The sequence below is a fragment of the Muscardinus avellanarius genome (genome assembly GCF_963383645.1).
Source record: "Muscardinus avellanarius genome assembly, chromosome: 11".
NCBI classification, from domain to species: Eukaryota; Metazoa; Chordata; class Mammalia; order Rodentia; family Gliridae; genus Muscardinus; species Muscardinus avellanarius.
Genome location: NC_137797.1, coordinates 54973636 through 54999586, shown reverse-complemented (window position 1 = coordinate 54999586; position 25951 = coordinate 54973636). Strand labels below are relative to the sequence as shown.

Sequence of the window (25951 nt, the reverse complement as noted above, 5' to 3'; positions counted from 1 at the left end):
CTCTGTAATTTATTTCTAATATCCGGGCTAGACTGCCAGATAAAGGACATAGAAAGACTAGTAGCCTGTCCTGGGTCTTCTGGGTTGTATGGAGTATACATTCTATATGATTCCTTTAGTCGTTCTAGGAAGGCTGAGGGAGTTTCCTCATTGCCCTGTACTACCTGTTTCACCTGTGCCAAATTAGTGGGGCGTCTTGCCGCCTCCCGGAGACCCATTAAGAGCAACTGGCGATAAAGACGTAGGTGTCCCCTACCTTCTTCCGTAGTGAAATTCCAATTCGGGCGGGTTAAAGGAAAAGCACCATCTATTACGTTAGGCAGTTGGGTAGGTTGCCCGTTTTCCCCTGGGACATGCTTCCGGGCCTCCAAGAATACCCTTTGTTTTTCTTCGGTGGTTAATAGGACCTGTAAAAGCTGTTGGCAATCATCCCAGGTTGGCTGGTGCGTGACTAAAACAGACTCAATAAGATTAGTTAAGGCTGACGGATCCTTAGAGTAAGGAGGGTTATGCTGTTTCCAGTTATATAAATCTGAGGCCGTAAAAGGCCAATACTGTAATCGGCCGTCCGGCCCCTCTCGTAGGGGGAACGCCTGAGATGTAGATTCCGCCGGGGGTTTGCGCTTTCCCCTTAAGCGCTCTGCCATGGGAGAGGGAGCAGGAGTAGCGGGAGTGCCGTCTCTGGGTGCAGGATCATTTTCTCTAGCTGCTTCATTTTGCTCCGGGGCTGGGGGAGCGGCATAGGGAGGAGGTTCCTCCGTTAAAAGATCTATTAAAGGTGCACTGGGATCTGGGGGATAAACTGGAGGAACAGGTTTAGGCTTTGGAGAGCGGGGAACTAAAGGATAAAGGGAGGAACGGGGGGAAGGTTCGAGGGAAGTGGGGGCTAAAGGGGAAGAAATTTTGAGGGGAAGAAAAGGCTGGACCCACACCGGGGGATCCAATACAAGGCTTTCCCAGGTGATAATATAAGGGACTTGATCCGGGTGTCCCTGTCTTCCCACCTGAAAAATAATTTTTTTAACATTAGTTATGATTTCTAGGTTGAATGTGCCCTCTGCTGGCCATCCCTTTCCGAAGGCAGGCCATTCAGATGAACAGAGGGCGTTCCATTTTTTCTTTTTTTATTTCTACTGAGATTGACTCAGCTCGGCACCTTACGTCGGTCCAATGATCTAAGGAAAGACTTAAAGGGGTAATTAAGGTTTGGCCCATGGTTCTAAGAGACAATAAACACAAAATTTGACACACACACACACGCACACAGAACAATTCGTCACAAGACTAACAAACGTTGCGGCCGCAATATGACTTTCAGATGAGGAATAAGGGAGGATTCCAAGTTCCCCCTCTCCTCTACAGATGAGGAATAAGGGAGGAGTTCCCCCTCTCCTCTACAGATTGTTCCAACAATTTGGAACACAGATGTCCTCGGGACGTCTCCCGGGACGCGGGGTTGAGGGTTCTGAGTTCGTCAACTCCCCTCCTTCCCCTCAGATACAGATTGACCTGATCAAGTCTCAAAAACACAACTTAAAGACAACACAAAACATTCAACTTAAAACTTACCTCCCGGTGGTGAGTCGGTGGTCCCTGGGTAGGGGGTCGCCGATCCCGGACGAGCCCCCAAATGAAAGACCCCCGAGTGGTCTTTCCCTTAGGAATGGAGACCCCGGAACCCAGAGATCAGTCCGAGACCACAGGATGCAATAGCATGAGGATTTTATTAAACACAGGTACCTGTGGGCGGCAGAGTCTGCACAGAGACTTGCGCGCCCCTGGTCTTTTTCAGGGGGCTTTTATAGGGGCAGCGGAAGCGGGGTTACAGAAGCAGAAAAGCATTGTTAGCCTAGATACAGAGTTGCTATTGGTCCCGGTAACTAGGGAACAAGACGACCTCGATCATGAGGTTGTTTTGGCCTTTACTTAATAGAAAATTGTATAGGACATACGGTATCGGTCTGTTCTGCCAGGAGACTGCTAGCGAGCAGTTATGCTCCCATTCTTCCTGTTTGGCAGGCTCACTGACTTTTGAAACCCTCCACAGCAGCACTCTATCTTCCGGGTTCAGATTTAGGTTAATCATGGCTTCGCTTTAGCTAAGCTGAGCTAGGGTCTTTCAATTCTACCTCTGAGCTATACTCCCAGGCCTTATTTTGAAACAGGGTCTTACTAAGTAGGGCCTCACTAAGTTGCTGAGGCTCGCCCTGAACCTGTGAGCCTCCTGAGACTCAGCCTCCCAAGTACTGGGATTGCAGGCATGCACCACTGTACCTGGTTCTTTTATTTAATTAATTAATTTATTTATTTATTTATTTATTTATTTATTTATTTTTTTGCGGGTCTGAGGATGGAACCCAGGGGCATTTGACCTCCAAGCTACATTCCCTGCCCTATTTTTTCTTTTTTATTCTTTATTTTGAAACAGGGTCTCACTAAGTTGTGGAAGGCCTCACTAGGTAGCTGAGGCTGTCCGTGAACTGCGATCCTCCAGTCTTAGCCTCCCAAATGCTGGGATTACAAGCGTGCGCCACCACGCCCGGCTTATTTATTTTATTTTGAAACAGGGTCTCACTGTGTTGCTGAGCTTGACCTCGAGCCCATGATCCTCCTGTCTCAGGATGGGATTATAGGTGTGTACCACCATGCTCAGCTACTCTTGTTTGTTTTTTAAATTCAGCATTCACAAATCATCAGTGAATACACAGTGAGCTTCTTTCAAGTGAGGAGCTCCCCAGCCAGGGGCTACTCTTTGTTGAGGGTGGACCTTTCTCTCCTCTTTCCTGTTGCTCTGGTTGACGTTGGGAATGAGGTGGGCATTCCCATGGTGAGCTTTTGTTCTATTTGGTGAGATGTTTTTCTATGTTTCTTCTCAGGAATTCTGAATTAATTTTTTCATAGGAAGTGTTACAATTTGTTGTTTTCTATGTTAACTTTCTTCTCTTGAATTATCAGATTTGTATTCTGCAGTCAAAACTTTATTGCAAGAAAAAGACTTTGCACGTGCAGAAACATCACAATTTATTGCATTTAGGAGGTAAAGCCTTTACAGCATCTTAATGTTTTTCATCTAGCTTTTAAACTTCATAACTTATTAGCTTAGATTTTATTTGGATGGGAGACTCATAATTCATCGGTACTAATTCTTATTTTTATTTTGGAGTATTTTTATTTTTTTAGAGGGCACTTTTTAAATAGGGCTCTTTCTATCAAATACATTTAGAAACTCATAGGAAATTTATATGAAACAAAAGTTTAGATGAAGATAAAAATTACAAAATTATTTTTCCTGGGGAAAGTCCTGGTAACTTCTTGTAGAATCCGATATATCATAAGTGTTGATAGTGTAGGTCAGCATATAATGATACCATTGTGGTGACTGTTGCATTTTGGTGTGTTTCAGGCAAGACTGTGACCTAGTCAACGACTGCTGTTGTAAGCACTACACAGGCCGCCTAATCAAGTGAGCATCTCAAGAGCCAGAGCTTCTAAGGACAGGCCTACCTGGGTTCATTGTTCTTTTGTTTGCTTTGACATCTGTCAACCTGTAGCCACAGAGTTTAGAAAGCTCTTTTTTTTTTCTTATTTATGATCATTATACAACATTAATGATCTCTTCAGTTACAAATAATATATAACCTTAGAAATTGGCTTTTGGGTAGTGAGTCTAATAAGAAGAAAAATAAGGAATGAAATTTTCCTGTGGCTTCCAGTTTGACAGCCATCTGCTTCTCCAGGATGAACAGGGTTGGGGGCAGTTGAAGAAATTTCTAAAATGATAAAGTGTGTAGTGCTTCCAAGAACCTAGACCAGGGAATGCCTACAGAGAGCCCCTTTGTGAATGGCTGTTGGAGGAACAGTGGTGTAGAAAAGCAACTCTGTCTGTACTTAGGGGAAATCAACTCACTCATCTTGCATTTCCCAGCACCTTCTCAGTACTCAGTATGGAGCTGCTAGGTGTAAGGTACAGGAGCGCCTGTCTGCTGAGGGAAGATACACAAACAACTGTATAAGGAAGCCTGACAAAGGGTTAAAAAGAACAGAATTGGGGGCCACATAAGCAGGGTCCCACTAATTGTGATCTTTGGAGATGGTTTGACCTTTCCATATATGTGAAAGAAAACCCACAGAGTTTCCATTACAGAGCTGGAATAAGAATGAATGGAACTGTAAACCTGAATCATTTATCACGGTGACTGGCATATCACCATGACTTATTTAGTTCGAGGCTGGTATTTTTGATAGAATGTTGTAATTGTTTTAATAAAAATATGTATAAGGCCTGAAATGGGGATAATAATAGGAGAGAATAATAGGAGAGAATGAGTAATAAGTAGTCATAGGAGATAGGTTGCAGAGAAGAGAAGATGAATTTTTTTTTTTTTTTTGTCGTGGGGATTTACCCCAGGGGCATTCTACTTCTGTGCTACTCCTTATTTATTTATTTATTTATTTATTTATTTATTTATTTGCAGATCTGGGGATGGAACGCAGGGGCATTCAACCTCTGAGCTTACCTCCCTGCCCTATTTTTTATTCTTTATTTTTGAAACAGGGTCTGACTAAGTTGCAGAGGGCCTCACTAAGTAGCTGAGACTGTTCACGAACCGCGATCTTCCTGTCTCAGCCTCTGAATGCTGGGATTACAAGCGTGTACCACCATGCCCGGCAAGTTCTTTTTAATTTATTTATTATTTATTTTGTTTTGAAGGGTCTTGCTAGATTGATAAGAGTTGCTAAGTTTCTGAAGCTAGTGTCAAACCTGTGATCCTTTCTTAGCCTCCCAAATACTGCGATTACCATGTCTGGCTGAAGAGTTGAATTTTAAAGAAGAAATCAATAAGATTTTTGGTAACTTAGAATACAGGGGAAGAAAGAGCATTTATGTCAACATTTTTAACTTCCAAGACTTTTGCTAGAAAATTACTGAGTCTCAAATGATGTAGAGGGCCTATGTAAATAATAGGATGAAGGTTGTGAGAATCTAATTTATTGTTGGAAAATGGAAAATGAAAGCTGTGTAAAAGTGTGGAAATCTTTTTGATAATTGACTTGGCGCCGAGTAGGAGCTAATGTTGAAGCAAAATGAAATGGAAATGTCCCAGATTTTGATGATATATTATCATTTTCTAACCCAGAGATCATCAGAAGAGACTCATATTTGGAGTTGGTGATAAAATTTGTTGTACCAGGAATGCCTACCTCTCAGAGTTACTCCCCGAAAATACCTCTGAAAGTCAGCCAGACAGTGATCCAGAAGCCAGTGGGGAAGGCTTCCGTGGTACTCCTCAGGATTTTGCTAAGAATAAGAAACATGACTTTGAAAGTGGCATTCGACTGTGTAATGGAGAAATCTTTTTCATAACAGGAGTAAGTATTAGAAAAAGAATACCTTTTTACCAATTAGAAATTCAGGATCTAATCATATCAGAATTAACATTCTTGCTCAAAGTAGATTTTGATAAGGGTTTTTTTTTTTTTTTTACATCTGTGCTCATGATGAATATTAGTTTGTCATTTTCTAGTAATGTCTAGTTGAGGTACTAGAGTAATGGTGGAATAATCGAGAATAGTGCACTTGGAAAGTGGTCCTTTTCCTCATATTTTTTTCTGGAAGACTTTGTGAGGTAATGCATTTTTATTTTATTTTATTTATTTATTTATTTTGGTGGTACTGGGGTGGAACCCAGAGGCCTCCTACCTCTGGGCTATACTCCCAGACCTATTTTCTATTTTATTTGGAAACAGGGTCTCACTAAGTTGCTGAGAGCCTCACTAAGTAGCTGAGGCTGGCTTTGAACCTGTGAGATCCTCCTGTCTCAGCCTCCCAAGCGCAGGGATTACAAGCGTGCGCCACCACGCCCGGCCTTAGGTAATGCATTTTTAATAAGTGTGAAGTTCTTGAGCAAACAGAAACAAGGCACAGGTGAGGCACTTTACAAAGCATGATTTTAGCTTAAATACAGAAACTGTGGAAGTGGTTATATTTGTATAGACACCTTCTTCAAATTATATTATCATCATTATTATTTTTGTGCCACTGGAGATTGAACCCAGGGGCATTCTATCTCCAAGCTACACCTCTATCCCTTTTTTATTTTTTATTTTGAAACGGTCTCATTTAAGTTGCTGAGAGTCTTGCTACATTGCTGAGGCTGGTTTCGAACCGGTGATCCTTCTGTCTCTATCTCCCAAGTACTGGGATTACTGGCATGCACCACCATACCTGGCTTAAAATTGTATTTTTAAAAAGCCATGAAGAAATATTCTTTGTGAAGTTTCAAGGACTAAAAGTTTCTGTTTGTGCTTATTAATTGTATCAGCGTGTAGATATGAGTGTTTTTGTTTCAATTAAATTGAAAAGAGAAAGTTGTTTTTTTGTTTGTTTGTTTTTTTGCTGGGTATCAAACCCAATGCCTGGTTCATGCTAAACACATATTCAGAACAATGAACTATACCTCTAGAAACTCTCAATTTAATGAATTTATATGCTACTTTACTCTTACAGTGTCTGTATTTTATGTTCACTCCAAAGACAGTATAGCTTTACTGTGCACATATTTGAGGACATTTGGAACACTTCTTTGTTTTTGTGACAGGATGTGACTGATGTAACTTTTGGAAAGAGGAGATATTTGACCATTAACAATATGGCTGGCTTAGAAGTAACTGTGGATTTTAATAAACTAATGAAATACTGTCACATAAGACATGCCTGGGCAAGAACTATTCACACTTTTCAGGTAAGACTGGGCTTTTACAAAGCTATTTAAGTCAATAACTTAATAAACCACAGAGTACCTTGCTTTGTTTTTTTTTTTTAATTTTAGTTGGCTTTCATTTTTATTTTTATTATTATATATAAATTTTTTTGTAGTCTTGGGGAATTAAACTCACATGGTAGGCAAGGGCTCTACCACTGAGCTACTTCCCTAGCCTTTGCTTTTATTTTTTTTAAATTAGGAAAAAATTAGGGAAAAAAGTGCACAAAGTATAGAAAATACAGACACTGCTTTTTTCTCTTTTCTTCAGAGCTCTCTTTATTTTCAGGAACTGCAACATTACAGTCAATACCTCATTCTTCTGGTCTCCTCTTCCTGCAACTCTCTCCAGTATGGCTTGGAAGGTGGCATGCTGATCTTTCATTCATTATGAATGTTTTCCTTATTTTTTATTTTTAAAGATATTAGATTAAAATGTTTTGTTTTCTTTCTTTTCTTTTTTTTTTTTTTTTGCGGGTCTGGGGATGGAACCCAGGAGCATTTGACCTCCGAGCTACACTCCCTGCCCAATTTTTTATTCTTTATTTTGAAACAGGGTCTCACTGAGTTGCAGAGGACCTCACTAAGTAGCTGAGGCTGTCCGTGAACCACGATCCTCCTGTCTCAGCCTCCCGAATGCTGGGATTACAAGTGTGCACCACCACGCCCGGCTAGATTAAAATGTTTTTGACTGTTGAACTTCTTTGCACGCTCTTAACTTTCTTTGCATCCTCTTTAAATAGCTGAGGAGTTCCAGGCCTGCTTCCTACCTTCCTCTAAAGTGACTTCTGTCCCCCATTTGCATTTGATGTGAATCATTCCTCGTCATACAGGATCAATATATATGCAAATCTTTTCTGTTTCCAGGGTTTAAACAAATGCTATCATCGTGTGTCTATATTTCTGCAACTTGCTTCTCTTTTTGGCTTATTCAACGTAGTTGAAAATAGTTCACATACACATTTTAATTATAAAGTTGGATGAGTTTTGACAAATGTATTCTTTCCCTCTGATTTTGGGAGGCAACCCCCTTTTTGAATTTTTAAACTTATTTGGGAACAGCGTTAGATTCCTGAAAAATGGCAAAGATAGCACAGAGAGTTCCCATGAACCCTTCACCCAGCCTTCTCTACTGTTCATATTTTCTATAAGCATAGTATGCTTGTCAGGACTAGGATATTACCATGGCTGTAATACTGATAACTGTGTATGCACTGTATTCAGATTCCATCAGTTCTCTATTAATGCCCTTTTCCTGTTCTGAGATCCAATCCAGGACACCACATTGCATTTAGTATAACTTGCTCTTAAGCTTTCTAAAAATACTTTTGAATTCTCATAAGCCAGTCCCGGCTCGGTTATTTACCCATTATTTTGAGCTTCCCTCTCTGCTGTCTGTTTGTTGTTTTAATAGGGAGGCTGCAATAGCCTATGTTATAAAAACAGAAAAAATTTAGTTAGCCCTTATCTTCTATAAGGATACAAACATTATTAGCATAGTTTTTAAGTGGATGGTGTTTTATTTATTAATATACCCCATTGCAGTACCAAAGAGAATTTGAAATGGCATGTAAAAAAAAATGTCAATAGTGAGTGCAGCATGATTTTGTTTTTAAAAAAGAGAAATTCTAGCATTTTAAAATGAAATCAAGAGGCAAATAAAAGATGGTAAAATCATTGTTCTAGGAGTGAGTTTGGATGGGAGAGAGGCATGCTGTTAAAGATTCTGGTACCCCAGACTCAAGATTTGTCTTTATGTTTCCTTTGGACCAAAGTTCTCCAAGTAAAGAGAGAAATAATTATTAAATTGTGTGTATTGGGTAAAAAAAAATTCATTGTTTCAAGGTTAGTTATTCCTAGTTCTATGTTCCTAGAGAAATTTCTCCCAGGGGTCTTTATTATGGGAGCTCTCATTGTATGAATTTCTGTCCTTCAGTTTTGGGAAATTTTCTTGAATTACTTCTTTAAAGATTTCTTGTCCTCAGGTTTTTTTCCTATTTTTTAAAGTAATTTCTAGTATGTATATAGTAGACCTCCAGAACTGGTTACCGAAATGCCTTATCACACTGTTTTATTTTCCATCTCATTATCCTTTTGCCCTGTTTTCTGAAAGATTTCCTCAAATTCCTACTCTCATAGTTCTTTTGTATTTCTGGACAAATAGACTGAGGGGGTCTTCGTTATTACCAGGTTAAGGTTGAAGTAGTCATTTTCATTCAACAAATATTTATTGAATTAGACTCTGTTCTTGGTGCTTAGAATAGGCCAGTTCATGAAACCAAGATCTCTGCCAGTGTGAAGCTTACATTTGGTGAGGAAGGGGATAGAAACGGACACATTCTTAAAATAATAACAACAAAAAAACAAGCAAACAAACAGAACCTCCCTGTAGATAGTTTGAGTATCCTTAATCTGAAAACCCCAAATTTAAATTCCTCCAAAAAATCTGAAACTCTTTGAGCATGGGTTAAATAAAAAGCTTAGGATTTTGCAACACTTCACATATCAGACATTTTCAGTTTAGGAATGTTCATCCAATCAAGTCCATGTGGATGTTCTAAAATACAAAAACACTCTGAAATCTCACACACGCGTGGTCCCAAGTATTATGGATAAGGGATCTTCAGCTTGTATTATTAGAAGTTGGTAAATGAGATGGAAAAGAGGTTGAGGTGGGGTGCAGTGTGGTCAGCATAGGCCTTGTTGAGAGGGTAGCATTTGGCCCAAGTTTTGAAGGAAATAAAGGAGTTAACCAGGTGAGTGTGGGAGAATGGCATTCTAGGTAGGGGAAAAACCACAGCCAGGGTTATAAGTAGGAGTTAGTCTGGCATATTTTAGGAGCGAGAATTGTAAGGAGGACACTGGGAGAGCAACAGGAGATAATGTCTGGAAAGCAGTATGGGATGGAGGGTCAGGTCGTCTTCTAGGGCCTCATTAGCCTCATTCAGCTGTTGAGCACTTGAAATGTGGCTAGTGTGATTGAGAAACTCATTTTTAATTAATTTTAAAAAACTTTTGGTAGGTTTAGTCATTGGATAAATTTTTAACTATGTTTGAAACTTGGATGTGTGCATTATGAACTCCAAATATAGGTTAAGTATTTCTGATGGAAATTTGGCGTCTGTGCTGGATATGTAAAATAGAGGATTTCAAAGGCTTAGTTTGAATAAAAATAATCTAGAGCATAATATCTTAGTTGTGGTACTGGAGATTAAAACCCGGGGCATTCTGCCTTTGAGTTACACCCTCTGTCCTAATTAATTTTATTTAAAAAATTTTTGAAACCATCTCATTAAAATGCTGAGGGCCTCACTAAATTGCTGAGTCCTGCCTCAAGTGGACCTGTAATCCTCCTGTCTCAGCCTCCCAAGTACTGAAATTATAGGGATGTGCTATTATGCTCAGATAAATTATTAATCATTTCTCTGTTGATTATCTGTTGAAACAATATTTTGGATATACTGATTTATATTCTGGATATTTATTTATTTATATTTATTTATTTATTTTTGGTGGTACTGGAGGTGGAACCCAGGGGCTTTCTACCTCCAGGCTATATTCCCAGACCTGTTTTATATTTTGTTTGGAAACAGGATCTCACTAAGTTGCTGAGAGCCTCACTTAGTAGATGAGGCTGGCTTCGAACCTGTGCGATTTTCCTGTCTCAGCCTCCCAAGCATGGGAATTACAAGCATGCACCACCAAGCCAGGCTATGTTCTGAATATTTTTAATATACTGATTAAATAAAAATATTATTGAGTTAATTTCACTTGTTTCTTTTTTAATGTGACTACTAGAATTTTTTTTCTTTTGCATGTGTGATAAGGGGGATTAAACCCAGAGGACATTCTACCTCCAAGCTATACTCCCCGCTCTTCAGTTCTTTTGGTTTTTTGTTTTGAGCTAGAGTCTCACTAGGTTGCTAAGAGTCTTGCTAAATTGCTAAGGTTGGTCTTGAACCTTTGATCCCCCTGTTTCAGTCTCCCAAATACTGGAATTACATGTTTGTGCTACCATGCCCTACTTAGGGAATTCTAAATTGCCTATATGACTTACTTTATATTTCTATTGGACAGGACTATTCTATTTTACAAACTTTGGCTTATTTTCTGAGTGAAATGGGGGGGCACTGAACTGGTTCATGAACCAGTCATATATGTTGTTGAGTTGCAGAACAAACATAGAGAACAGAAAAATACACAATTCAAAGTAAATATATAGCGGGGTGTGATGGCACACGCTTGTAATCCCCGCGCTTAGGAGATGGAGACAGGAAGATCGCGCAGGTTCCAAGCCAGCCGCGCTGGCTTAAGAGATCCTGTCTCCAAAAATAAAAAAAGTATAAAATAGGTCTGGGAGTGTAGCCTGGAGGTAGAAGGGCTTTCAGGAACCCACCAAAAAAAAAAAAATTAAATATATAAAAGTTTCCAGCTGAACAAGTTTGACCATTCTTACTATTCAGGGGAGGTTTAAAGAAATGGATAAGTAATTTACCATAGGTTATTGAGGTTAAGTTGGGTGTTGTGTTTCGCTTTCTGAAGAAGATAGGTAGCATCTGGGGATGTGGAATACCAGGTCAATAGAACCTTTGGCTGTTGGAACATGACTCCTTAATTTTTATAATCATTCGTTTAGTGAAGCACTTCAGAAAGGCCAAGGAACCAGGCAATTGTGATGAACTTCTCAGAGTAGTCCTGGTTAAAAAGTCTGTGATGGAAGAGGGACATGAAGCTCTAAAATTCATAGATGGGGAAGCTGATCAAGAGATGGACCAGATGGAGGCTGCAGATATCAGGACACTGACAGGACCACAAAGATGCTCCTTGTGCTACATGGTTCATGGAAAGAAAGAGGAAGGGGTAGAGGGAATGGGCCCAAGCCTGGGCTGGCCCTTTTTTTTTTTTTGTACTGGGGTTTGAATTCAAGGGTGCTCTACTGTTGAGCTACATCCCTACCTCAATTTTTGTTTTGAAATGGTCTTACTAGCCTGCTATGAGTCCTGCTAAGTTACTGAGGTTGATCTCGAACCTGCCAACCTCCTGTCTCAGCATCCCAAGTACTGGGATTGCAGGTGTACGCCACCTCGCCCAGCTCTGGCCTGGTCTTGAGAACCCTCAGGAGCACTCTCAGGAAACAGTGGTTTACTTTGAGATCTCAGGAGCCACTGGAGGTTTGTGAGCAGAGTCTGGCATAGCTGGATTTGCATTGTACAAATACCACTATGGCCACCGTAAGGATGATAGGTCAGGACTAGTGTGCAAAGAAGACTGATTATGAGGCTGTTTCTTTTCTGTTATTACTGCTTTTTCAGTGTTGTTTAATTGACGATTAAGAACTAGGTTAGTGAGCCAGGTGTGGTGGCACACACTTGTAATCCCAGCATTTGGGAGACTGAGGCAGGAGGATCTCAGTCATGGATAGCCTCAGCTACTTAGTGTGGCCCTTTGCAACTCAGTGAGACCCTGATTCAAAATAAAGAATAAAAAATAGGCCTGGGGGTGTCGCTCAGAGGTAGAATGCCCCTGGGTTCTATCCCCAGTACCACAAAAAATGAAATGAACTAGGTTAGCTAAGCTTAGGTAGACAGTTACATGTATAGAATACATGATATGAAGTCTAAGGGGGAGAAGTGACATATATCTATAAAATGTATTTAGCTTTGAAAAGAAATATTTATTAAACTTTCAGTCTGAGGAGCAGGTCTAGCCTTTCTGTCTAGGGAGATAAAAGTTTGCTGTAAAGCAGTTCTTTTGTTTTATTTATATTTTTAGTGGTGGATCTGAATTTTTCATGCTCCTCATCTTGTCATTTGCCTTCCGACAGCTCTTCTTTTGGTGGGAAGGATGGGGCAGCCATGGAGGAGATAATTTTTCAAATCACTTCTTCCTCTAGGTTGGCACTTATATGCTGTTCCCCAAGTACAGTGACTAAGAATAGCCCCAAACATGAAATTTGTTTTCTTACAGTTACATGGAGATTTTGGGTACTTTTCTGGTTTATACAGTTCTTGAGGTGCTAAAATTAAAAACCAAAGTTCATTGTTCTCTCTTGTTTTCTTGATAAAAATAAAAATGATTCAATAATAGGAAAATACAGTAGTAGAAAAAATTATTAATAGGCCCTCTACTTGGAGACATTGAAATTTTGATCAAATTTCCTTTTTATGATTAATTTACATTACATATTACATATTTATGATCCTTTTGGATCAGAGTAACTAATTTTATTATGTTACCATAGGGTAGCCACCTTGCATAGTATCTGATTTTAAAAATTTTATTATATTTTAAAGCATTTTTTATATTTGCAGAGTCAAATGTGTATGTGTGTATACATGTGTGTATTTACATATATTCATATATTCTACTACTACATATTTTAGGTATTTACTTTTTGCCATTATAGATAACATTAAGATAACAGTTTTACACATAAAGCCCATACAATCATTTCAAAGTCTTTGACCATGGAAAATTTAGCACTGGCATGCAGTCTTTAAAGTTTTCTACTGAGTTTCAACAAGCCAGTTGTGGAACTGTGAGACTTGAATGTGGCAATCTATGTTGCCAGCGTGAGAGAGTCTTAGGTAGTGAATAGCATGGTCTGACCAATGGATTTGAGTGCCCAAGCCAGGCAGAAGGTGCGTGAGGGTGCCCCGTGGACTCGCCTCTCTTTGCCGTGTGAGCTGTCTGCACCATCCCACAGTGCTAAGTCCCCATGCCTTGTTATTGTTTCTCAGGGGTCCGAGGAGGACACAGTGGTCTACGTGGTGGGTAGGGCGGGTCGCCAGCACTGGCAGCACGTCTATACCGCCGTGACCCGGGGCCGCCGCAGAGTGTATGTCATTGCAGAAGAGTCACAGCTCCAGAGTGCAATCAGGAGGAACAGTGTCTCTAGGAATACCCGTTTAAAACATTTCCTGCAAAACCAGCTCTCCATCAGCTCTGCTTCTCCAGCAGATCTTTCCTCCCAGTTGAAGAGCTCCGGAGACAGCGAAAGACCCAGCACACCGCCTTCAGCATCTCCCCTCCCCAGAGTCACAGCCCACATGGTCACAGATGAGGGCCCCAGGAGCAAGGCCTCTTCTCCAGAAGACAGGACATCCACCTGGGCTGCAGGATGGCAGTTGTCTTCATTTGATGAAACGGATGAAGAGGAGGATCTATCACAGTCACGAGGGCCCAAGAGAGTTTTTGGTGTGAATGACTCTGAAAGTCCAAGCAAAGTTCGCATGGTATGTGTTGTGTTCACATGTGCTCAGTATTTATTTAAATATTGCTAACCTGAGTGTGCTTACCAAAGACCACGTGTTTCTGTTAGTGTTACTTTGTATCGTGTGACTCTCATCTCTGTTAAATTTCCCTCTTTCTGTGCCTGTTAATCCTAGCACTTTCTCTCCCTGGTGCCCGAGGCTGCCATTCTAGGCAACCTCTATCCATCGGTGGGGGTGATGTGCTGGTGAAGGCTCTTTTGTCTCTTTTCCTTTTTTCCTGATGTCTTCCTTTTCAGTCTCCCTCTCTTTGCCCACCCCTGCCTTGCAGCTCATAATCTTATTCCATCCCTATAACTCCACAGAAACAGTGTGCTCCAGTCTTCCTTGTCAACTGCAAGATCTTTTCTTAGAAGCCAGGCATGGTAGCCCATGCTTGTAATCACAGTACTTGGAAGGCTGAGGCAGGAGAATCACAGGTTCATAGCCAGCCACAGCAACTTGGGGAAGCCATCTGTAACTTTGCAAGACCCTGTCTCAAAATAAAGAATAAAATAAGGCTGGGGGTAGCTCGGAGGTAGAATGCCCCTGGGCTCAATCTCCAATAACACACACACACACGCGCGCGCACGCACACACACACACACACACACACACACACACACACACAAGCACATAAAAAAGATCTTTCTGCTGGGCGTGGTGACGCATGCTTGTAATCCCCGCACTTGGGAGGCGGAGATAGGAGGATCACTCTGGTTCGGAGCCAGCCTTACTGGCTTAAGAGACCCTGTTTCCAAATTTTAAAAATGTAAAATAGGTCTGGGAGTGTAGCCCGGAGGTAGAAGGGCTTCCAGGAACCCCAGTACCACCAAAAAAAAAAAAAAAAAAATCTTTCTTAGGTCTTGCTCTTCTTGACATTTCCTCTGACATGCAGTGGTTTTAACTCTGCGGCTGTTTCAGTGTCTCTTTCCCTTGGTTGCAGCGGTACCTTACCCAGCACTTCCCCCACTTCCATATCTTCCCTTCATTTCTTCTCTCTCCTCTTCTCCTCCTCATCCTCTGCCTGGATGGATCTCCCAGGGCTGACCTTTTGTTCTTGAGATCATATGGCATTCTCACAGTCTGAGCCCTCCCTTATGCACTGGTGATTAGTTCATCAAAGTTTTGACTGTCGGCTAAGCCTGGGAACTCAAAGATAAGGAAGTAAAAGTGACAGTTCTCAGTCTTGGCCTGATTGCCTGCAGTGGAGGACAGCTGTGTGAGTGACTTGGTGATTCGCTGAAGTGCTCAGACAGGAGGAGCAGTTAATGAACCCATTCCCTTATCTGTATCTTTATTCCTAGAGACTGATCTTTCTGGATTCACAGTCCAGATACAGCTTACTCTCTCTCCCAATTCCCCCCTTTCAATCATCCTTCTCTTACTTCCACAGCTGAAAGTCTTGGAGTCACTTTAGACTCACCTTCATGTTCCGTACCCAGGTATTGAGCTTTGTCGCAAATGTCTTTCTTAGGGATGTCTTTCATCCAGCTGGTCTATCCTATTTAGGTCCTTATCTCATCTTCTGGGATGATTGGTGGCCTGGCTGCCCTCCTTGGCCTGTTGCAATTCTCCTAATAACACTCCTCACTTGTTATCAGAGCGTCAGCCCCTCGGGTGCTCAGCTCCTTCCACTGCTCAAAAGCCTCCAGTGGCTCCCATGCCTGCACCATGAACTCTAAATTATTTGGCTTGACATTGGAGGCCTTCTGGGCTTGCTCTCCACTTTCCCAGCATGCTTATACTTCCCACTCCCCTTTTTTCAGCTTCAGTCAGGTGAGAGCCTTCATCCACGCTTGTCTCATCTCTTGTCTTCATCCGCTCTTGTCTCATCTCTTGTCTTCATCCGCTCTTGTCTCATCTCTTCCTTTTGGCTCTGGCATTTTGAAGATGGACTCTGTATATCTTGCTGCCTAGATGCCAGGGAGCAAAAGAATGGCTCCTGGCTTTCTGGCGGAAGCAGTTGGGGAAAGGCAGTGCCATTTCTCAAGGTGAGAAAGACCCAAGGAGAAATTGTTGGGAGGTGAAGGGTCCTCCTGTGGCTAGCTGGGACTCAGGTGCGCTTAGGCTAGCTGGGACTCAGGTGCGCTTAGACATCACTCCCATCGGAGGCTTCAGAATTGCTTAATGTGCCAGCAGCAGACATGGTAGCTTGAGTGCTTCTGCTTCTGGGGCAGAGATCAAGATAGGGGCCACAGTGGAAGCACAGAGAAGAAAGTGCTCATGTAACCTGCCTGTCCCAGGGAAGCTCTGAAGGGGGAATACTCCTGTCCTCTATCCCCAGAGAGATATGGGACAGTTAGTAAGTTGCCTAAGAGTCTGCCTCATAAAGAGCTCAGCATGAGAAGCCTTCATAGTGGCAGAAAGCACAGGGTACAAGTGAGAAGTGTGAAGCCAAGGACACAGGAAGGACAGAAGCATCTTCTAGAGAGATGGCCCAGCCTTCTGATCACAGTGGAGAAGAGTAAGGCACGTTTGAAGTGCTCTGTGAATTGAAGTTTAGGAGGGTGGACTTTGATTGTGGGTTAGTGGTTGGTGGTTAGGGAGAGACTGGGGAACAAATTCCCAGCATAAAGAACATTATTTCAGTAGCGTGGATAAAATGATTAGCTCAGCATCAGGTACTAGCAATGGGAATGGAAAAGTGATGCTGAAGAGCAGAGTCAGTAGGACCTACTGATGAGTTATATACAGCTGGATGAGGATGACCTGGGCCTGCACACGGATCCAGGTACCATAGACTAGGACAAAAAAAAAAAAAAAAAAAAAAAAAAGAGGCAGAGGGACAGGGTTTTTAGGAAAAGTGACTGAAGTGGACATGGGGAAAAGAAAAAGAAGTTTTCTTTCTTGGCAATGTTAGAACCCCCACTAATGCTAAGCCTCGTTCTATACTGAGATTATCCCTTTGATATGGGGTTTCCTTTGCAGTAAATGTGTCATCTCTTGCAAAGGCCCCAGAATAAGGCTTTAGAAATGAGCAGAAGAGAAGCAATTTCAAAGAAAGCCTTCTAAAAGTTTCTGGTCTTATTGTTGGCACCAACGTGACAGAAGGATTGGAGTCTGTCTGGTGGTACAAAGAGAAAACAGCAGCAGCATCCATTCAGTGCCGAGCCTGCAGGGCTTTTAAACTCTGACAGAGGCCAGTACAGCAGATCCGTGAACACAGGAGTGACATTGGTTGGGGAGAGGCGTGCCGCTTTGGCTGATGTCACTGCGTGATGACGGCCGCAGGGTTCTCTAACTGAAGAGGAGGTGTTTCTCACGGGGTTTTCCAAAAGTATGTGAAATTTACAGAAATCCCTGGAAATTAGGACGGATAAATTAGGGCCTTCTGTATTTCCACAACTCTAGACATTCAGGGGTATTGAGATTTATCCTTTTTTGTTTTTTCTGTACTGGGGGTTGAACGCAGAGCCTTGCTGCACCCGCATGGCAAGTGCTCTACCACAGAGCTGTAGCCCCAGCACTTTTTAAAATTATATTTTGAGACAGGTTTTGTATGTTGCCCAGGCTGGCCTTGAGCCTGTGATCCTCTAGCCTCGGCCTCCTGAGTAGCTGGGATTACAGTTGTGTACTACCGTGCCTGACTGCGATTTGTCATTTTTGAAAGATTCTATCCAGCGATGGGGCGCCCACACACCCTTCCTTCACATTCAGACCGCTTCATCAGAGCCAAAACAGCAGTTTAAATTCTACCCCTGCGTTCGTGCCTTATTTAACTACAGGGAGAAGTTTAGTGAAATGCATCATTAGGCAATTTTGTTGGGCAAACATTGATAGAGTGTGCTCACACCAGCTTAGATGGTACAGGCCAACCGTGCAACATGGCTTCTTGATGTGATCGGGAGACTCAGTAAAGCATGAGATGGAGGAGGAGGTGCTGGCATACCAGGGCACACAATTTCACAGTAAGCTTTAAAAAATAAGGAGAAGTACACTCTAAATAATAGAAAGTATGGTAAAACATATAAACCAGTAGCATGGTTATTATCACTATCAAGTATTTTGTACTACATATGTATGTATGTGCTGTATTGTTATAGAACTGATGGTGTAAGAGGTTTATTCCAGCATCCCCACATGTACACAAGTAATGCATTGTACAAGGCAATAGGATTTTTTCAGCCCTGTTATAATTTTTTGGAACCACTATCCTATATATAGTTTGTCAGTATGGATAAATGATTGCTTTTGACTGAGCCCCTCCCAGATAAAAACTTACATGTTTCTTAATGGATTCATAACTTTGAGTCCTGAAAAAAAAAAAGTCCTAAAAGAAGTTTTGACCTATTTTTTCTGCCCCCCCCCAGTGGAGGGGGAGAGGAAAAACTGAAATGTTAATCTATAGATAAAAGCATTTTAGTAAAAAAGCCGGGCGTGGTGGCACACGCTTGTAATCCCAGCACTTGGGAGGCTGAGACAGGAGGATCAATCGAACAGGTTCAAAGCCAGCCTCAGCTACTTTGTGAGGCTCTCAGCAGCTTAGTGAGACCCTGTTTCAAAATAAAATATTAAAAAATAGGTCTGGGAGTGTAGCCTGGAGGTAGAAAGCACCTGGGTTCCATCCCTAGTACCGCAAACAAACAAAAAACCATTTTAGTAAAATTGCATTTTAACAGAAAACCAAAGTATGACGGACATTTTTATATAATTCCTGGACGGTCCTTATATTAATGAAGGTTACCCAGAGGAAGAGCTAGATGGATATGTTTGTGTCTCTGTTATAGTGAATTTTATTTTAAAGAATTGACTCCTGCGGCTTTAGAGAATGGCAAATTTGAAATTTGCAGGATCAAATTTTGATCATGCTGCAACTTGAGTTGCTGGCAGAATTCTGTCTTCCCTGGGGACAGACAGTCTTTTTTCTATTAAGGCCATAAACTTATTGGATGCAGCCCACCAACATTTAGAGAGGATAATTTGCTTTATCAGAAGTTAACTGGTTTAAATATTAACCTCACCTAAAACGTACTGTCATAGAAACATCTAGAATAATATGTGACTAAATACCTGGGTATTGTGACTTTAGCCAAGATCATGATACTTTAAAAATGAGCAACTTTAGCATTGTGCCGTATGGGTTGGATTGTGTTTATTTTCCTCATTTTTAATGGTGGTGAAGCTCCGTGATCCCACTGGCCCACTGACCAGTGCCTGGGAATCACTAATACTATGAAGATCATGATGGTGGTATAGCAGTGTCTCACATTACCACGTGCAGAGCTGTCTTCAAGGGCACACAGCCTGGGCAGCCCACAGGGCCGGGTGCTGAGGGACCCACAGATGTTTATTGTCCTATCAGAGTCAACTTGAAATTCTTAATGTTTGAATCAGGAGACTTCATTTTAAATTTTGAACTGAGCTTATACCGTGAGTGCTGGCCATACATTTAGCAATTAGGCACAGGTACTTGTTCAGTCAATAGTCATTTTTCATGCTGGGCTCAGAGCTGGGTGCTGGGGTACCACAGTGAAATGTGGTCCTCTTAGGAGCTCACAGCTGACGGTTCTTGTCCCTCAAGTCTTCTAAGAGTTGGAAGAAATATATTAATTCTTCTTCTGAAGTACATAGAGGGCATAAAAGTATGTAGGGTAGACTGGCTACGTGTTTGTAAAATTAACTTTTATTTTATTGTTTTTCTAACAGGTAGAAGAATCTCCCCATGTGTCTTCTAGATTTCAGAATTTGAGACTAAACAAGTTCATCCCCAAGCAACTTTTCAAACCCACAAACAACCAAGAAACTTAATTTTATTTCAGATTGCTCAGAATGATTATTTTTTTTCCTCTTTAAGACAGAATGAACATTTTACTTTCAAAGTTTCAAGATAAAAGGGGCTGCCTATGCTTTAAGCTGATGTTTTAAATTCACTTTAGCTGATGTTTTAAATTCATTTAGTCAAAGAAAGCATTAATGATTTTAACCACTGTCATCATGAGAACTGATAGCACTGGACATAGATGAGGGGGGAAAATCCCGTATATATTTTTTAATTTTTTATTTCTTAGTATAATGCCTTACTAACTCCTGTGATCGTTGTTGGGTTATTTTTGCCAATGGGTTGAAATGTGGCAGAGATAAACTGCAATTGCACCTTTTGATGTCTATGACACGCATTCAAGGATGGCCCATCTTTTGCAAAATGTTTATTTACTGCATCAATGCTGCTCAGGCCCAGAACACCTGGGACTTTTTCCTGGAAGTGCTTTCTGAGTTGAGAGCACATGGTTGTGGATATATCTCAAGGAAACTTCCCTGAGTGCAATTTGATTTTCAAATTTCTTGTTGTTAAATGGTGCTGTGGTTTGAATGTGTCTTCCAAACTTCATGTGTTGGGAACTTAATCTCCACTGCGACAGTGTTGGGAGCTGGGGCCTGATGAGAGGGGTCTGGGTCAGGAGTGGGTTAATTATCGTGGACTGAGTTCCTGGTAAAAAGCAAGTTCAGCCTGCTCATGCTATGAGTAGTTCTCTTGTCCTACTGCCTTTTTATTTTAACATGAGGTGCCAAAGCAAGAGGGCCCTCGATGGACGCCAGCCCCTTGATACAGACATGCCTGGTTTTATTGTGGTTTGCTTTATTGTGCTTCTCAGATAACTTTGTCATTTACAAAATGTAGCATTGTGGAAACTTACCATGGAATAAGCGTATTTGTACCATTTTCTCTACAGTTTAGATAGCAGTTTTTAGAAATATTTTCTAATTAAAGAATATACAGTTTTTTAACATAATGCTATTTGCACACTTAATAGATTATATAGTGTAAACAGAATTTTATATGCATGGAAACCAAAAGGTTTGTGGGACTTATTTTATTGCAATATTTACTTTCTTGCAGCAAACTGCAAGTGAATCTATGGTATCTCTGAGATATGCCTGTATTGGATTCCCAGCCTCCAGAAATGTGAAAAAATAAATTTTAGTTTTTTAATAAATTACCCAGTCTGTGGAATTCTTTTATAGCAACATGAAATGGGCTAAGACTAATGGATTTTTTTTACAAAGAGGAAAAATGTACACGTTATCCCAATGTTTTATATAGCTTTGTTGAGATAATTTACATAAGAGTTCACACATTTAATGTGTACAATTTAGTAACTTGTAGTATATTCACAGAATTGCACAACTGTCATCACATTCAATTTTATTTTATTTATTTTGCTGTACTGGGGATGGAACCCAGAGGCATTGTACCTCCGAGCTACACCCCCAGCCCTATTTTTTTTTTCTTTATTTTGAAACAGAGTCTTACTGAATTACAAAGAGCCTAAGTAGCTGAGGCTATCCACGAACTGTGATCCTCCTGTCTCAGCCACCTGAATGCTGGGATTACAAGCATGCACCATCACACCCGGCCAATTTTAGAACATGTTTATTTCCCCAGTTTTCGTCAGCTTTTTTGTCACTGTGACTAGGATACCCAACAAGAACAACTCCCAGGAGGAGTGGTTTATTTGGGCTCACTGTTTTAACGGTTCAGTCCATAGGTTGGCTCCAGGGCAGAAATCAGCAGGGTGTGTGGCAGAGAAAAGTAGCTCTCAGCTCATGGTGTTTAGAAGCAGAAAGAGCAAGAGAAGGGGGCCAGGTATATATATAGTCCCAAGGCCACATCCCTAGTGATTCACCTCTTTTAGCCATAACCCACTGCTGAAACTTGCTCCATCACATGAGCCTTTGAGGGACATTTAAGACCCAAACATAACATCACCCAAAAGAAAATTATACCCGATTAACCATATCCACCAATCCACTCTATACCTAGGCAACCATTAGTCTACTTGGTCTCTATAGATTTGACCATTTTGAGTAATTCCTATTAATAATGGAATCATGTGCGGAGCTAGCTGGCAAGAGTAGGAGTTCTGAAGTGAGGCGTGAGGATGAAGAGTTTTTAACCCTAACATGGGGGAGCTGCCGGCCTACTCGACTGGTTGACCCCTGTTCGTGGGTCAATATTTCCTACCGGCCGACGACTATGCCTGGGTCAGTATTCTCTAACGCGTGGACACTCCTGGCCAACGCAGCTTCTGGGTCAATCTCGTCTTCATTGTGCCGACATCGACTTTGTTTTTCCAGAGGTATTTATACACGGCTACAGGTCAATCAATATTCTCGTGCTACCACCACCGGAATACAATACAGACCAATACAAAACACATCATTACAGATAGGCCTATCAGTACCCTCGTGTCATCACCACCTGATCCTCTCTCAGACCTCTTTGAACTTTCCATAACCCCAAACCTTGTTGACTCTGGGCGAAGGACAATCAGTTGAGTCAGAGACACCAATCTAGGGAAAGGCCTTAATGGCTCCCAACAATATTCTAAGAAGACTGTGCCTGTCTTAGGTTGTTTCCTTCATGTATCAAGGATTACCCATCTTTGGATAATACAGAGCTAAGCTGTATATCCTGTCTTAGGTTTCCTTGTCCCAAGGAAATCTTACCCATCATTGACTACCAGCCTCTTAAATGGGGGTTCCCCTCAAAGGTAAATTGTGCACTTCTGCTGAAAAACTGTTCTCACTTTGTCCTGAGACCACACTTTGTCCTGAGTCTCTAATAAACAAGGTATTGGGAGTATTAGGCATTTCAGCAAGACATTTTCTCCAATTAACACAATGCTTTTTACATGTTCAATCAGTTTTACAGAGTAAACAGGTTATTAGTGGGCTAACATTTTCATCTTTTTTCCCTGGGTAACCAGGGCCCCACAAGACCAAACCTTCAATAGCACAATTGCTTATCAGTCTTTGTCCAAAATAATCAAAAGTACCAATTCCAAAATAATACTATCAGTCTTTGTACTATCAATTCTCTGTCCAAAGTATCAGTTTCTGTACTTGTTTTATCAGTCTTTGTACTATCAATTCTCTGTCCAAAATATCAGTCTCTGTACTTTTCTGCAATACCACAGGTGTCAACTGTAGACATCCCATCTTCCTGACATTTTTACCAGTTCTTTGTTCAGCATAACCAAAAGTTTCTGCAATGGGTGCAAAATTCAAAGCAAGAAGTCCGAGCAATCGCGAGTTGTTACTGAAGACAGCGATCTCCCGCTGCTCCTAAATAGCTGGATGAAGTATGGGATGATCTGGAACGTACACTATAATTCCCTTCATGGTGACACTACTCCGTCCTAACAACAATCCTACTGTCCCTTTAGGTAACGGACCATAAATGCCAGTAGGAAGGGCTTGCATTCCCATTTCGGGAGTTAATACTGTGTAGGTGGAGGCACAGAGGTTCAATCCTGCGCTGCCTGGGATTGCTCGGAATAAGTCCTGAATGGTTTATTTTGTTGAGAGTTGTCCTGCTGTGGTACAACTGTCTGAAGTGCCCCATAACATTGTTGCTGCGGGGCCTGAGGCGGGCCCCTCCCGTTTCTCAACAGGAACTGATTCCCTTGCTCATCAGTCCTTGATTTACATTCCTTAGCCCAATGCTTCCCTCTTCTACATCGAGGGCATAAGCCTGGCTCTCATCTATTACTAGCATTCTGCCTCAGTGGACAGTTAACTAAATGACCATATTGTCTATACTCATAGCTTTTAACCATATTATTCTTAGGTCCCGATTTATGTTGTTGGAAAAGTATTTCTTGTACAGTTTTCCCTTGTAATGCCGCAGCCATAGCTAGTCCCTGTGTATATGCAGGTCCTATATCGGAACATAGTCGAATATAATCAGACAGGTCTCCTTTCTTTCTAAAAGGGCATAAGGCAGCTTGACAAACAGTATTAGCATTCTCAAAGGCTAATTGCTTTATGAGCAACAGCCCTGCTTCACTGTCGCCTATCAATCTACTAGCAGTTTGTAATAACCTGGCTACATCGCCTATCAATCTACTAGCAGTTTGTAATAACCTGGCTACAAACTCCTGATATGGCTTATCTGGTCCTTGTCTTATTTTTGAAAGATCTTCTGTTTGTTTTCCTGAAGAAGGCAACTTGTTCCATGCTCGACGCGCAGCAGCATTGGTCTGAGCATAAGAAGCTAGACTAAATTTCAATTGCTGAGCAGTCTCCCTAAACTGTCCTTCTCCTGCTAACATATCAAAGTTTATGGGTATTCCCTGAGCTATGTTCAAATCTGCTGTGGATTGGCATTGTTCTGCAAATTCAGACTTCCACAATAAAAAAATCACCCCCTGATAAACAAGCTCGGGCTGTTTCCAATCAGAAGAACACAAAGCCTCCATGGAGAGAGATTCTAACACGGCTTGAGTAAAAGGTGCTGTTGGCCCATATTGAGCACAAGCTGTTTTTAATTCTTTTAATTGTTTGAAAGGAAAGGGTCTATATCCTCTAATAACACCTCCTTGACTGTCAGGATTTTCAGTAACTGGATTCTTTGAAAAGAAAGGGTCTATGTTCTGTAATAACACCTCCTTGACCCAGTTTTGTCGACATCTAAGAAATCTAATAGCACTTCCTTAACCATTAGGGTCTTCAGTATCTGGGAAAACTCTAAATCCCCTAGTATCTTCTCCATTTTTTGCAGCACAATTTATAGCTGAAGTGGTGAAATTAAAGAAAACTCCTCTCTATGGTACTGAGCAGCAGTTTCCTTAGGAAGCTTAACACAAAGCATATCTTCTAACCTATATGCAAAAAACAAAAAACTTATTTTTTGACCCATTGTATATTTTTTGACCCATTGGATTTTTACAACTCTTATGTTAGAAACTAATCTTCTGACCTATCCTCTATTACTATTTACACGTTAGGCGCCTTCATTTTCTATCTTAGTTTCTTTCTTCATTTGCTGGCTTAGTTTCTTTCGTGCAAAGCTTTACTTTAGTGACTGATTATGTATTTAAAAATTCCCACGTTTCACCGCTATCAAAAATCTTTTACTCAAAAGTGCACTCCTTTTTTATTCAGCGGTGTCCTTCACGGGATCCTCAGTTTCAGAATTTGTCCCTGTACAGGCCACCACCTGCCGGAGCCAGCCGGCAAGAGTAGGGGTTCTGAAGTGAGGCGTGAGGATGAAGAGTTTTTAACCCTAACGTGGGGAAGCCGCCAGCCTACTATCTCTACTGGTCGACCCCTGTTCGTGGGTCAATATCTCCTACGGGCCGACGACTATGCCTGGGTCAGTATTCTCTAACGCGTGGACACTCCTGGCCAACGCAACTTCTGGGTCAATCTTGTCTTCATTGTGCCGACGCCAACTTTGTTTTTCCAGAGGTATTTATACACAGCTACAGGTCAATCAATATTCTCGTGCTACCACCACCGGAATACAATACAGACCAATACAAAACACATCATTACAGATAGGCCTATCAGTACCCTCGTGTCATCACCACCTGATCTTCTCTCAGACCTCTTTGAACTTTCCATAACCCCAAACCTTGTTGACTCTGGGCGAAGGACAATCAGCTGAGTCAGAGACACCAATCTAGGGAAAGGCCTTAATGGCTCCCAATAATCATGCAATAATGTGGTCCCTTGTTACTTTTTTTTTTTGGGGGGGTGTGGTACTGGGGATAGAAACCAGGGCACACCCACATAATCAAACACATCTAAGTAACCCAAAGTAGTGTTCTTGCCCTTGTGTTTGACAATGTTAGAAATACACAAAATAAAATACTGTCAAAGATACCTTTCTTGATAAGATCCAGATCTCTGCTCTTTCCAACTAAATAAACCTAATCACCTTTACTAGCCTTTCAAATAGTCACATTTGGAATATAGCAAAAAGAGAATTGAAATATCAATCATGAAGGATGGATTAGAGTCAGCTTTGCCACTAATGATCTGAATCATCTTTCTCTCTCTCTCTCTCTCTCTCTCTCTCTCTCTCTCTCTCTCTCTCTTTTTGCAGTACTAGGATTGAACCCAGGAGCATTCTACCTCCGAGCTATACCCACAGCCCTATTATATTTACTCTTTATTTTGAAACAGCATCTCACTAAGTTGTGGAGTGCC

General features: G+C 41.3%; 1 protein-coding gene across 1 annotated transcript in view; it reads left to right on the top strand.

Annotated features, from left to right (window-relative positions):
- Positions 1-19762, top strand: part of HELB (DNA helicase B) — a gene marked incomplete at both ends in the record, with an annotated part of 43158 nt that extends 23396 nt beyond the window's left edge. The window contains 6 exon segments of the mRNA XM_080706421.1: positions 2956-3037; positions 3404-3463; positions 5139-5370; positions 6600-6743; positions 13502-13999; positions 19667-19762. Of these exon segments, the coding sequence (XP_080562547.1) occupies positions 2956-3037; positions 3404-3463; positions 5139-5370; positions 6600-6743; positions 13502-13999; positions 19667-19762 (1112 nt within the window).
- Positions 19763-25951: the final 6189 nt, after the last annotated feature.